Below are 14,144 nucleotides of genomic sequence, written 5' to 3' on the forward strand. Positions count from 1 at the left end.
TCATATGTGAGACCCAGGGATCAGGTAGGCTTATGAGATCAGCCAAGCTAAGCTGCTATCAAGGAGAACTTTCACTTCTGCCTCTTGAGACTAGAACTTACAAAACCAAATAAATTATTTTCTAAGTTTGAAGAGAATATGAAAGGTTGGGAAATGAGGGTTTTTAATTCCAGGATCCCGAGCCTAAGCCAGAAAGCTTGAATAAAAAACTAGGATTCTTATTTTCTTACTAAGTATAAAGATGCTTGTTAGGATAATCTATCAGGGCCAGAAACATGACACAGCCCCTCTCTAGGACAAATTATGTCCCCCTAAAGGTAAGTACTGACCGAGTAGAGCACAGCTTGGTTATTTCTGATATGCCTATAATGTTGGTTATTTTACTCTAGAAGAGTAAAGAAGAGTTAAAATCCTGTTGTTAGAAGAGACAAGGTAGTTCCCATATTACTGACCTACCATGAAAAATATACATCATAGACTAGAAAGGTGTGGTACCAGGGTAAGGTTTTTGCTTTGTATACAGTGGGCCTTGGCTTGACTTTTTCAGCATCTCATTTGGTCTCCTGAGCACAGAGTCAGGAGTAAGCTCTGTGTGTACCCCATATCAGAAATTAACGAATATAGATGTAAAAACAGACTGAATCATGGATATAACTTAATGGTTCAAATCCAGCAGCTTCCTTCATTTGGCATTATTCATATTATACACACACGCATACACACATGCACACATACATACATACATACATACACGCCCACTCTAAAACAAATAGGACCCTCCCAATTACTCACCAAGACCACCCTGGCAAATGTCTGTGCGTGTGGCTCCAGCGACAATAAACTCAGGACTGGAGCACAATTCCTGAAAGTCACAGGAAAAAAACCACAAATTACAAAGTGACCATGATGGCAAGGATGGCAGTTGGAGTGAAAGATCATTAGAGCCATGAACGTCAGACCCAGAGGTCACCTAAGGGACGGTGAGGATTCTGAAGCCCAGAGAAAGAGACATCCCCCTTCCATCACAGAGGCAAGGGTAGATGACTGGCAGAGCCCATCTCCTGAGACAGTCCTACCACTCTGCACACAGTGTGGGTGTGTGATGTGGAAGAGTGTTAAATAGGGGGAGGGCAGTGAGAAAGGCAAAGGTTAGGATCTCCTGCCCATTCAGACCACAACCCCTGTTTACAAAGAGGACCGTGTCTAGTTACTGTTCCACACACCAACAAATGCTCCCTGCTAATTGGACACTCATTAGATCCATGGCCAGTGATGCACATATATAATCTCTCACACACATATTCTCTCTCACACACTTCCACTCACACTCTCTTTCACTCTCTCTCTCTCTCTCTCTCACACACACACACACACACACTTTCTCTATTTTATGTACACATTTGCAAGCACACAATATTCCATTGTGTCTATGTACAAAGAAACTGTGTTTCTCACAGACACTAAATCACTCTTACACACACACACACACACACACACACACACACACACACACACACACACACACCAGAGCCTTTGTGCTCTGCCATGCTAGTGAACATTCCCCTTTCGGCTGCTTTCCCTTCCTCACGCTGCACCACCTCCTCAACACTCTGAATATTCTTCTCCTTCACAATCTCTTCTAAGAATTCCTGGTCCCTGTTTTCCCCTAAGAATCAGGAAGCCCTGGGCCTAGCTCTTGGCTCTCAGCAATTATTCCATTTCATACAGACAATAATCTGCCCTATACATTCTCTCCTGGTGACATCAGTCCAACTTTAAGTACTGCTTAAAATGCTTTAAGTACCAGCTTTAAATACCAGCTATAGAATACCATGATAGTTCCCAAAGTACTCCCCTGAGCTATATATTCAATTACTCCGTCACACCATTTATGTCATAATGAGCTCATTAGGCTCAGAGCTAAGAAGTTGACCCAGTTCTGGCACTGTTTTGAGTTTGGTTTGGAAGACTGGATGATTCGCAAAGGCCAGAAACCATTTAAACATTCTAGCCACGATGGTGCTAAGTGCCTTATAGGTAGGCAGAGTGTTTGTTTTTCTACAGGATCTTCATTAGCACAATTTCAAATGCCTCCGCCCCAAGAAAAAACAACCACAAAATGCCATGGCTAATGAGCTGTATGAGGTCACAGGAAATTCTCAACTTCACAAGGATATTACAGCTCAGTGTTAGTGCTGAAGAACTTTCCCCAAGTCTGCTCTCCATGACTGACTTCTTTGTTGGGATTCTGAGCAAAGACAGAAAGTTGCTCAGCCCTGAGATGAATTCTAAGGGGCAAATCTCTGAAAACTTGGAGGCTCTCACCTCCTTTGAGTGTTTATTTTTGTTTTGTTTTGTTTTGTTTTGTTTTCTAGCATCTCAAGTATATTCAGGAGACCCAAGGACCCAAACAGTGATTTTCTGCCAACTGGACTGTCATGTCAGTTCAGTGCAAGAGCCTGAGAATTTGATGTTGCTTGAACCCTGTAGTGTTGGGGGTACTAGGACCATCCCAATCATGCTGGGAACCTCTAGCATGATAATACTCAGGGGACTCAGGGGACTCTGTGGCTCTAAGAATCCAACTAAGATGAGAGAGCACCAGACATGTGCCCTATCCCCTGTGCTACCTCCCAGCCCCACCTCTCACAGTTTGAATATGATTTTTTTCCTTAGATAATTATCATGTCTTTTTAGTCATAAAGTTTATTCTTACTCAGGTCAGGATCTCAAAACACTTCATAAATGACCTGTCACTCAAGATTCATTTCAACTCTAATGAATGGGCAGGAAGGAAAGAAGGTGTCTGTAGGAATGCAAGGTAGGAAATGATTCAGGCCACACATTCTGGGTGACAATGGTCATTCCTCAAGATGCTAAAGCGTGTCCATGAATCCTGGTCTGGAATTTCAAGAGTTATGACTGTGAGCTTCAAGAAAATGTATCTTCTTCTTTATCATCTACATGACTTGTGGCCACACAAGCCTTCCAGTGTGCCTCTCAATATCTGGCCCCCTTTAACTTTTCCTCTCACTGCTCTGTGTTCCCACAATATTTTCTCTATGAATTCTGGTAGACTGCTGTCTTCCTTTTTTTTTTTTTTTTTTTTTTTTGGTTTTTGGGTCACACCTGGCTGCACGCAGGGGGTTACTCCTGGCTCTGTGCTCAGAAATTGCTTCTAGCAGGCTCAGGGGGCCATATGGAATGCCGGGATTCAAATCATCATCTGTCCAGGATCAGCTGCATGCAAGGTAAATGCCCTACCACTGTGCTATTTCTTTGACCCTAGACTGCTGACTTGTAACCCAACTGTCTTGAATCAGCTTCCACAGTCAGCATCTATGCTCGTACACATGCCTTCTTGTTCTCTATTCCCATCAGTTTCTTTTACCACCACCCAAGAATGCCAAAACCAAACACTGCCCCACTGTGAGAGCTTAGTTTAACTGCTTCTTCTCTGAAGTCCCAAACTTCTTGTTTACAATTCTATTTCATGCTCTGGATAATCTGTCTTAAGTAATGGATATTGGGGCTGGGGAGATAGCACAAAGGGCAGGAGTGCATGTTGTGCCTACAGAAACCCCAGGTTTGGCACCCATTAATTAATGGTCCCTAAACATCACTAGGAGTAGTTCTTAAGCACATTCAGGTATGCCCCCCACAAAAATAATAATTTAAAAATACACACACCAGGGTCAGAGAGAGAGTACAGGAAATGAAGCCAAGTACCCTGGTTCAAATGCATCTCACTGTGGCCCTTGAGTGCCACCCAGGTCACTACTAAACAAAGAGCTCTGAGCACCGCTAAGTGTGGCCCCAACTTAAAAAATATGAATATGCACTCCATGCTATCTGGATTTGCTTATATTCCAGCTCAGAGTACATTATTTCTCTTCTTGACTTAAAAGAATTTTCATAGTTACCAAAATAAAAACTATTTTTTCAAAATAACAATAACTAGAGATAACTCCTAGAATAGAGTATTTAAAATGTGTCAGGAAAGGTTTTGGAGAGATGGGAGTGGGTACTTGTTTTGCAATTGCTGATCAGGTTTGATTCCAGAACCACCTACAGGCTGCTGAGTGCCTCCATAAATGATTGATTGATTTCTTCTTTCTTTCTCTTTCTTTCTTTTCTTTCTTTCTTTCTTTCTTTTCTTTCTTTCTTTTCTTTCTTTCTTTCTTTCTTTCTTTCTTTCTTTCTTTCTTTCTTTCTTTTCTCTTTCCTTCCTTCCTTCCTTCCTTCCTTCCTTCCTTCCTTCCTTCCTTTCCTTCCTTCCTTCCTTCCTTCCTTTCTTTCTTCTTCTTCCTTTCTTCTTCTTCTTTTTTTTTTTTTTTTTTTGGTTTTTGCGCCATACCCTTTGATGCTCAGGGGTTACTCCTGGCTCTGCACTCATAAATTGCTCCTGGCTTGGGGGACCATATGGGACACCAGGGGATTGAACCACGGTCTGTCCTAGGTCAGCCACATGCAAGACAAACACCCTACTGCTGTGCCAAACCTCCAGCCCCTCTAGGAATGATTTCTGAATTCAGAACACACCACTGTGGCCCAAAATAAAAAAATAAAATAAAATAAAATAAATGAAAGTAATATGTTCCCAGCAAGAATACAGCCAACATGATCCAAACTCCCCCTTCCTCTCAAAAATAAAATTTTAAAAATGTCACACACTGAAAGAACCCCATTTTCTCGTTTAAGTTTCCCAACAACCCAATGAAATAAGTGATGTTATTTTCTTTTTTTTTTTTTTTTTGGTTTTTGGGCCACACCCGGTGACGCTCAGGGGTTACTCCTGGCTATGAGCTCAGAAGTCACTCCTGGCTTGGGGGACCATATGGGACGCCGGGGGATCGAACCGCGGTCCGTCCAAGGCTAGCGCAGGCAAGGCAGGCACCTTACCTCTAGCGCCACCGCCCGGCCCCGTGATGTTATTTTCTATGGATTAATAAATTGAGTCTTGGGAAGCTTAGTAAGTCATTGTGATCTGACTATTTAAAAACAGCAGAAAAATAGAATCCTAATTCACTTACAACCAATGAAGCTCTTTATCACTCAGCTACTGAGTTTGTCCAGTGATCTTTCTCTCCATCAGCTTATATAGATACACACACACACACACACACACACACACACACACACACACACACATACACACACACACACCATCTGGCATCTTCTGATAACCTCAATAATTCAGTAAAATCAAACATTCTAAGTTCATTTATCTGAGAAATAGTGGCATGGAAACCCATCCCTGAGGCCTCACTTCTCAGCCTTGGGTGATACTAGGGATGGTACATGCCACTGAGCTCCATTCTTCTACCACTGGGCTCTGAACTTTCTCACATTTCATCCTTACCCAAAACTGTCAATTACTCAATCCTCAGTGGTCCTTGAATTGGCTATTTTGAGGGTCCTTTTGATGCAATTTGCCTCCCTCCTCTCTTTGCATTTCTCATGAAGATCAATAAATCGCTTAACTGATCAAATATGATATGAGTATATCGTTGGCCGAACTGCACTCAGCAGGCATATCAAGGACCATAGAAGCCTTGATTATGCTTCATGAGAACCCAGAAGACCAAATTCTCCTTTGAAGGTTTTCTCAGAGAAACCTTCTGTACCTGATGGAGCTGGAATGTTTTGTGATCAGATTGCTGTTTTGCCAACTTGAGGGGGGGGAATACCTTGGGATTGTGCAAAGTCAAAAATTTATCCTGAGGGGCCGGAGCGGTGGTGCTAGTGGTAAGGCATCTGTCTTGCCCACGCTAGCCTAGGACGGACTGAGGTTCAATCCCCCAGCATCCCATATGGTCCCCCAAGCCAGGAGCGATTTCTGAGTGCATAGCCAGGAGTAACCCCTGACCCAAACAAACAAAAATTTATCCTGAGAATCTATACTTAACTTCAAGATATTCACTCAAAAGCTACTTCCTTCTCAACCTTTAAAGTATAAACTTCAGAAAGCTTTTGCTCAGCAGTTCAAAAACAGGCAGAAATAGGTGGCAGGGGCAAAATGCCAAATTCTTTTCTTGTAGAAGATATGCACATCTCAAACTTTATTATTGAGCAGGAAAAATAATACACACATCTCATCCCATGTCCAAAAAAAGAGATAAAGATCATCATTTCTGTGAGATCATTCCAACCATGTCTTGGCAGTGGTCTTAAAGCCCTCATATTGGGGCCAGAGTGATAACACAGCAGGTAGGGTGTTTCTCTTGTATGCAGCTGATGTAGGTTTGATCCCCAGCATTCCATATGGTCTCCCAAGCCTGCCAGGAGTGACTTCTTGGTGCAGAGCCAGGAGTAACCCTTAAGTACTGCTGGGTGTGGCCCCAAATCAAAACAAAACAAAACAAAACACACACACACAAACACACACACAAACACACACACACACACACACACACACACACAAAAGGCCTCAGATTAAAGTAAATAAGGATTATCCCTCAAAAATGTACAAAGAGGACCAAAGAGATAGGACAGCAGGAAGGGCACTTGCCTTACATGTGACCAACCCAGATTTAATAGGATTTAATAGGGTTCCCTGGCATGAGATAGGGTTCTCTGACCACCACCAGGAGTGATCCCTTAGCACAGATCCAGGAGTAAGTCCCAAGCATCACCAGGTATAACTCTCTGAAGTCCCCCAAATAGCAAATGATAAATTTAAAAGAACAAAGACCCCCAGGGAGAAAGCTCAATAACAGAGTGTTTTCCTTGCAAGAGTGAAGACCTGGCTTTAAACTCCAGAACTACACAAATTAATTGATTGATTAATTCAAATGGGCAATGTTTAGTTGGCATTTTTTTTTTAGTTAAGATATATTGCTACAGGGGCTGGAGAAATAGTATAATGGGTAGGATGCTTATCTTGCACATGGCCAACTCATTTCCTACACCCCATATAATCCCCTGAGCCAGCCAGGTATGATCTCTGAGTGGGAAGACAGGAGTAAGACCTAAGCACAGCTGGGGTTGGACCCAACAAACAAATAAGAAAAAGGCATATGGATATAATAAGTAAATAGAAGTTTTTCAGCATCACTCTTAATTAGAAAAATGCACAGCATAAGTTACCACCTCACAAGCAGCAGGATGACTACTATCAAAAAAAGAAGCCATATAAATCTTTCAAAGAATCGAAGAAATGGGAATTCTGGTACATTTTTTTTTCTGGAAATGTAAATTGGTGCCGCATTTTTGGAAACCAAAACTGCCTCAATAAATCAAAAATAAAAGTATCATATGATCTAGCAATTCCACATTTGGATTTATACCCAAAAGAATTAAAATCAAAGTCTCAAGGAGACATTTGTACAGCCTTGGTCATGAGAGCATAAACCATATTATCCAGAAAATAGAAGCACATCCAATGTCCTTTGATGGATGAATAGATGTTTTAAATGTGGCCCTTTTCCCTGGAGTGGCTGCGAATGTTAAAGATTTCTTTCATTTTGAGGGTGCAAATTGGTCAGACAGACAACTTTTGAAAATGATAGCTTGAATGTATAGTGTTAGGTAGAACAGATATACAGAACTTAATAACAAAGTGATTTTATTCTTACACATAGCCAAGAACAATTTTATATCTGTGTACCTGGAGGCATCTAAAGAATGGTACCAGACCAAAGAGATGCTCAGTGGGCTAGAATGTCTCTTTTGCATGCAGGCAGCTTGGGTTCAATCACTGGCACAAAAAGGTCTCCTAAATACTGCCTGAAGCAATCCCTGAGCAAAAAGCTAACAACAGCTCCCAACACCACCAGTGTGGCCAAAAAGAAAAATTAGAAATGGGATCCATGATTGTGGTTACAAAAAACCATTGCAGATACTAAGCCAGTAGAGAAAAATTATATATATGGCAGAAAATTCTCCTGTTAAAACCACAATAAAAAGGGGGGGTCAAATAAATGCATATTATTAACAGATAATGCTTCCAGAAAAACTAGTTTAGGAGACAGTTTTCTATAAAGTATAGGTGAAACATTCTATCTTAGATGCATATATACATATGTATATATGAAAAGAATAAGAAGCAGATGATAAGAACACAAAGGTTGTCTTTGTATATAGTAGAATATTAGTCAGACATTTAAAAGGATACATCTTGGCACCATGGAATAGTTCTGTGGCTTAAAGCATCAGTCTGCAGGGTCCAACTAACTTGTGGGAGCACTGGATTTGATTCCCAGCTCCATATGACCCTCAGATCACCGCTATGTGTGGACCCAAAGTAGTATTTTTAGGGAAGGAGAAATAGTTCAGCAAAGGTTAGCTTGTATCTGGTGTCAGTCTCAAAATGAAGTCTTGAATCCAGTTCCATCCTCCTCCTCACTTCATCCACTGAGGATTTTTCAGCTCCTTTAGAATGAGTCCTCTGTCCTGATGTCTTTCCCTCAGTTACTCCTGATAGTTCCCACTATAATGGTTCATCTTGGTGCCTTTGTTTACATTTCCTTCATCCTGCCCGAGATGTCTATTCTTCAGTCACTGCCTCCCTGTGATTTTCATCAAGGCTGAGACCATATTTATTTCTAGAGCTCAATCCCCAGCACCTAATATAGACTTTCAGGAGTATCGCTGAGCACAGAATCAGGAGTGTATGTCACAAAAAGAAAAGTAGAATGAGCAACAGAGCTAGAACCAAATGATTCTAGCCATTTTCAGCAACCTGTCCTCTCCTTAGCCTTCTTTTTCAACCTCTGTCCATAAAATAGGCATCAAGTCTCAATTTATCCCCTCACAGTCTAGAAGAAAAAATGCCAAGGACCACTGAGCATGTTCTCTTAGGAGACTTAGGCTTGGATCAATGGCACTCCATCCCTTGACCTTCAACTTTGGAAAGAATCTGTGAGGGTCCAGGGACCCCCAGTTGTACTGAATTCACAGGCTCACCACAAACCAGCCCTGTTAGATAAGGGCCATCCAGGAGTAGCAGCCTGTCACCTTCTATAATAATAATATAATAATATAAATAATATAATCATGGACCTGGGACTCATCGCAGGAAGTGTTGATTGGTTGTTCCATATGGTACAACCCAATGCATTCACTGCCATGTATTCATGTATGATGTGTTGACTTTCTGTTTTGTTGAATTTGTGTGATCACACTCAGTGGTGCTAAGGAGAGACTCCTGGCAGTGTTCAGGGAACCATATCCAATACTGACCATTTAAACCTGTTTTGTGGTGGCTACCACAGTTGCATGCACAATGACCCCTGACCCCTTCACTCCTGTACTATGGCTCAGCCCCTGTGCCTGAGTTTCTCTCTCCCATCCTGGAAGATGGAGTCCTTGTAGTTCCTTTTTTTTTTTATTTTTTTTTTTGCAGATGAACAAAAATTAAGCACACACAAACCAACCAGGTTTCAGATCTAACAAATCAAGTTGCATAATCCATGCTCTTCCCCTCAAGCCCTCACTGTTTCAAAAAACGATGCTTTAAAGGAGAAAATGGTTGTGAAATGAACCATCCAAGAACTCAGTTTTTAGTACTCAGAACTCAGTATTCACATTTCTCCCCTTTTCCCAGATCTGCAGGTGCTTCCATGAGGCAATATCCCAACCCCAGTGGAATCATCTCCTTACCTTGGGTCGCTTCCAGATAATGCCTTGAGTTTGGGGAGAGTTTGGACCCAAATCTTTGTAGCCCAAGGCTGATGGGCAGGCTGGGAACTCTGGATCCTTAAACAGAACCCCTGAGTCCAAACACTCTTGTCTCAGGCTCTTAAAGTCCTGGCCCAAATACTTCACAGCTTGCTGGTTAGAGCCCAGGCCCTCAGCAGTTGCCCGATGCTTGGCAAGTTGAGCTGCCAGGCCTGCCATGACTGGGGCTCTTCAAGGGAGCAGTGAGGGCAGAGCTGGAACTCTCAACCCTGTGCCCATAGGAGGGCCTCTATAAAGCAGTAATGAAGGAGGAGGAGCTGGTCAACTTTACCTGAGGCCCAACTCTGGAGAAGAGTGAGTCAGACTGGAAACAAATATGTACCCAAGGTGCAAATAAATTGGCCCCACCCCCTTCTCTCCTTTTAGCAATTAATTCAGAAGCTGGGAACCTTCCAGAACCCCACCCAAGCCATTAGCCCAGGAAATCCATTAAGATCTCAAGTCATCTGCAGGCCACTTCTTCACCAGACCTGCTCCCCTTCCCTGAGGCCCAGTGGCTGAGATCAGAAGATCTGTCTTGCAACTTGAGGCAAGGATTTACCCAGCAAAACCAATAAATGCTCTGAGTTGAGAGAAGCGTTGAGAGAAGTCACCATTCCCTCCAGGAAAGTTTGAGTGGCAGGCATTCTGAGAGGTGGGGCTAAGTATGGTGGCACCTTGAGCTGGATTTTTGTCCCAGCTCCACTGATCATTGGCTCTGTCCACTTCAGCAGGTTTTTGGTTGTTTGTTGTTGTTGGCTTTTATTCAGGAGAGGTGAGGAGCTCCACATTCAGCAGTGCTCAGAACTTACTCCTAGCTCTGTTCAGGGTTTACTCCTTGTAGAACCCAAGTTGGCCATGTACAAGGCAAATGCCCTACTCTCTGTACTATAGCTCCCAACCCTCTCTGTTCCCAACCTTTCTCACCTATTAAACAGAATGTAAGCAGGACTAATGTCAGATTGCTAGTTGGGACAGCATGGTGTATGAGACGCACCCAGCACTGGTTTAGAGAGCTTGAGAAGCACTCAATAAATGTCAGCCAGCATTCCCAGGATCCAAATGAAAAGGTCTGAGACACAGGTTCAAATCTCAGAGATGGATCCATAGAGATATTATAAAGGTAAACACACCTACCTTGCACACAGCAGATCCCAGTCTGAGCTCTACCAAGTGTGACCCCAAAACTAGCAATAAATTTAAAATTAAAAATCTCATCATAGGCACCAGAGAGATAGCAAGTGGTAGGGCATTTGCCCTGCACTAGGGTGGGTCTAAGTTCGATCCCTGGCATCATATATGGTCCCCCAAGTCAGGAGCGATATCTGAGAACATAGCCAGGAGTAACCCCTGAGCGTCACTGGGTTTGGCCCAAAAGCCAAAAAAAAAAATCTCATCATAAATTAATGGTGGACAATGTGGCCTTGGACTAATTATTTTGTAGGGCTGCAATTTCCCATGCCCAGACTCCCTTAAGGCTATTGACTCTATCACCAGTGTGTGTGTGTGTGTGCGTGTGTGCGCGCGCGCGTGTGTGTGTGTGTGTGTGTGTGTGTGTGTGTGTGTGTGTGTGTGTGTGTGTCTGTGTGTGTCTGTGTGTGGGAGAGAGAAAGAGTGAGAGAAAGAGAGAGAGAAACAGAGAAATATTAAATCCTAATCCCTTGAACCTGACTATGTTTAATTAACTTTTTCTTTGTTTTGTTTTGGGGGTCATACCTGAGAATGCTTAGAGGTTATTCCTGGCTCTGCACCCAGGAATCACTCCTGCTGGTGCTCAGGGGACCATATGGTATTCCTGGGATCAAACAAAGGTTGGCCAGGTGCAAGGTAAACACCCTAGTTACTATGCTATCACTCCAGTCTCGTGTTTAAGTATCTTAAATATTAAATACTATCTTATTTGGAAAGATTTCTGTTTATTCTTTTTTATTTTGGGCTCCAGGCCATATCCAGTGGTGCTCAAAGATTACTCTTGGCTCTGTGCTCAGAAATAATTCCTGGCTTGGGGAACCATATGGGATGCCAGGGATTGAACCTAGGTCAGCTGCATGCAAAGCAAATGGCCTATCAGCAGATAGAAAAATTAAAGAGAAAAGAGGTCAAAGTCCAGTCCACTGAGTATGAGTGACGTGGTAATAAAAGAATTTACCAGGAGACAAAAGGTTTAGGAGGAAGCAAAGCAAGTTTATGTTATTCTGACTGTCACTGTCTATCCAATATTCTCAGGACACATTTACTTTCTGTCTCTGGGCTGTTCTGTCAGGACATTTCCACGTTATAGAGATTAATTTTTTCTGAAAGTGGATAAGCAAGAAATGTGCAGCTAGTTCTGGGAAGGAGGTGAGTAGAAAATGTTCTAAGCCTGGGGCCAGAGAGATAGTACAGCAGCTAGAGAAATTGCCTGCATGGAGCCAACTGGGGTTTGATTATTGGCATTCCTTATGGTCTCCTGAGCACCACTAGGATTTCTGAGTGCAGTGCCAGGCGTAACCCCTGAGCATCACCAGATATACCTCTCCCAAAAAAAAGAAGAAAATGTTCAAAACCAATCATTTCAGTATAATAAGATGTATAATTTTTTTAATAAGGATGGGAGAGATGCAGAACAAATAAGACACCTGCCTTGCACATGGCTGACCAAGATTCAATCCCTGGCAGATATATATTTCCCTGAACACCAAAGGAGTAAGCCCTGAGTACAGTCAGGCATGGCCCAAGCCCAGAAAGTAGTAGTAGTAGTAGTAGTAGTAGTAGTAGTAGTAGTAGTAGTAATTTTGCCATGCTAGAATAGGAATAGAGGGGCAGTTCTAGGAATTTGAGTTGCAGAAGATGCAATTCTCTGAGCCAATCCTATGAGGCAAGGGATCTAAGCTAGTTCTAGGAAATGAGCAGCAGAATGAAACCATAGTCTCCAAGATACAGCTGATTGTATTAGCAAGGACAGCAAATCTGATTGTGTTAGCATGTCTGGCATGTTCAATATAGGAATCAAATGATGCAACTTTTCAGAGGGTTTATACTAGACAGCTTCCAGAATCTTTGCAGGCCTGAGGGAGAGTACTTGAATACTGTTTAAAAGCACTTCTAGGAGCCGAAGCAATAGCACAGAGGTAGGGCATTTGCCTTGCATGTGGCCAACCCAGGAAGGATCACGGTTCGATGCCCAGCATCCCATATGATCCCCAAGCCTGCCGGGAGCAATTTCTGAGCACAGAGTCAGGAGTAACCCCTGAGAGCCCCTGGGTGTGACCCAAAACCAAAAATAAATAAATAAACAAACAAGCAAATAAATAAAGGCACCTCCAAAATACTGTCTCCTGGATCTTCTACTTCCATCTTCCACTACATCCACTTCTGCTTACATCTACCACTGTATCCCCACTTGCCTTTGCCACCCTTTCCTTTCTATCCCCCAAAAGTTGTTCCAAAGGTCTAAGACTGAAGAATCTGTAGCAGGTATGGCTTTTGTTTTTGTGACACTTTCATCATTGTTAGTGTGTGAGAGGGCCCAGCACATCTGCCTGTGGTGCGTACACACTTGACTACAGTGCCCAAGGATTACATGCTGCATGGTGATTCCAACAGTCCAAGGAGCAGAGCTGCCAAGATCAGGCTCAGAACAAGGGGGTGGCATCAGGGATCAAACTCATGGCTTCACTCTCATGTGGAAGGTGGTTTGTGTCACTTTGCTATCCCCTAGACTCAGGAGATCTGAAGTCTGGATTGTTTTTTAACTAGAAGTTAAAAAGGAGTTTTAAAAAAACTATTATCTCAGAAATGACACCCAGCAAGGTGCCACAGATCATACTCCAAGAAGCTTTAGGTCAGCTGAGCTCTGTGTCTCTAGCTCAGACCTTCAAAACCAGTGACACTCCATGCAAACCATTTAGCTGAATGGGAAAGTCCCACAAAAAGGAGGAAAGGTTTGCTCTCTAGATATTCAGTATAAAATGCAGTTCCCCAGGTTGCCCCAGAAATTTAAGATCAAGATGACCTTCAGAAACTCCTATGATCCCTTGATAATAGCCTCTGGGAGCCTCACCTTCATTTCCTAAACCCAATGTCCCTGGATGATCCATTCCCCATTAAGCTCATCTCGTGTTCACATTTTAATTTTTCACTAGAGTTTATTCTGGTCTCACTTGGATGCTCCCATCCTCTTTTTAAAACTGGAACAAGAACTCCAGTCAATCAACATAAACCCTCCTCCAGTGCGTTGGGTCTCTAGAGAAATCGAACAGCTCTGGGTGAGGAAGGAAATAGTTCTCTTTGCTTCCAAATCTCCTGCCTAATTATTGGGAACTTATGATTGACGTCCATGAACAATCTCCCTGCACACATCCCACACATCACATGCAAGCGTATGACACACACAGTCATACATGCATACATACATATACATATACTCACATTTGCATAACACTCTCACACATGGACACATATACTCATAGACTCATGCAATCATACACTCAAATACGCATTTA

General features: G+C 42.7%; 1 protein-coding gene across 1 annotated transcript in view; it reads right to left on the reverse strand.

The window, feature by feature from the left end:
- Positions 1-9,840, reverse strand: part of CAPN8 (calpain 8) — an 83,868-nt gene extending 74,028 nt beyond the window's left edge. The window contains exons 1-2 of the mRNA XM_049776485.1: positions 9,604-9,840; positions 793-862 (exon numbers count right to left, since the gene is read on the reverse strand). Coding sequence (XP_049632442.1) covers positions 793-862; positions 9,604-9,840 — 307 coding nt within the window. The remainder of the gene's footprint in view (positions 1-792; positions 863-9,603) is intronic.
- Between the last annotated feature and the right edge of the window lie 4,304 nt (positions 9,841-14,144).

Source organism: Suncus etruscus, chromosome 7, assembly GCF_024139225.1.
Source record: "Suncus etruscus isolate mSunEtr1 chromosome 7, mSunEtr1.pri.cur, whole genome shotgun sequence".
NCBI lineage: Eukaryota > Metazoa > Chordata > Mammalia > Eulipotyphla > Soricidae > Suncus > Suncus etruscus.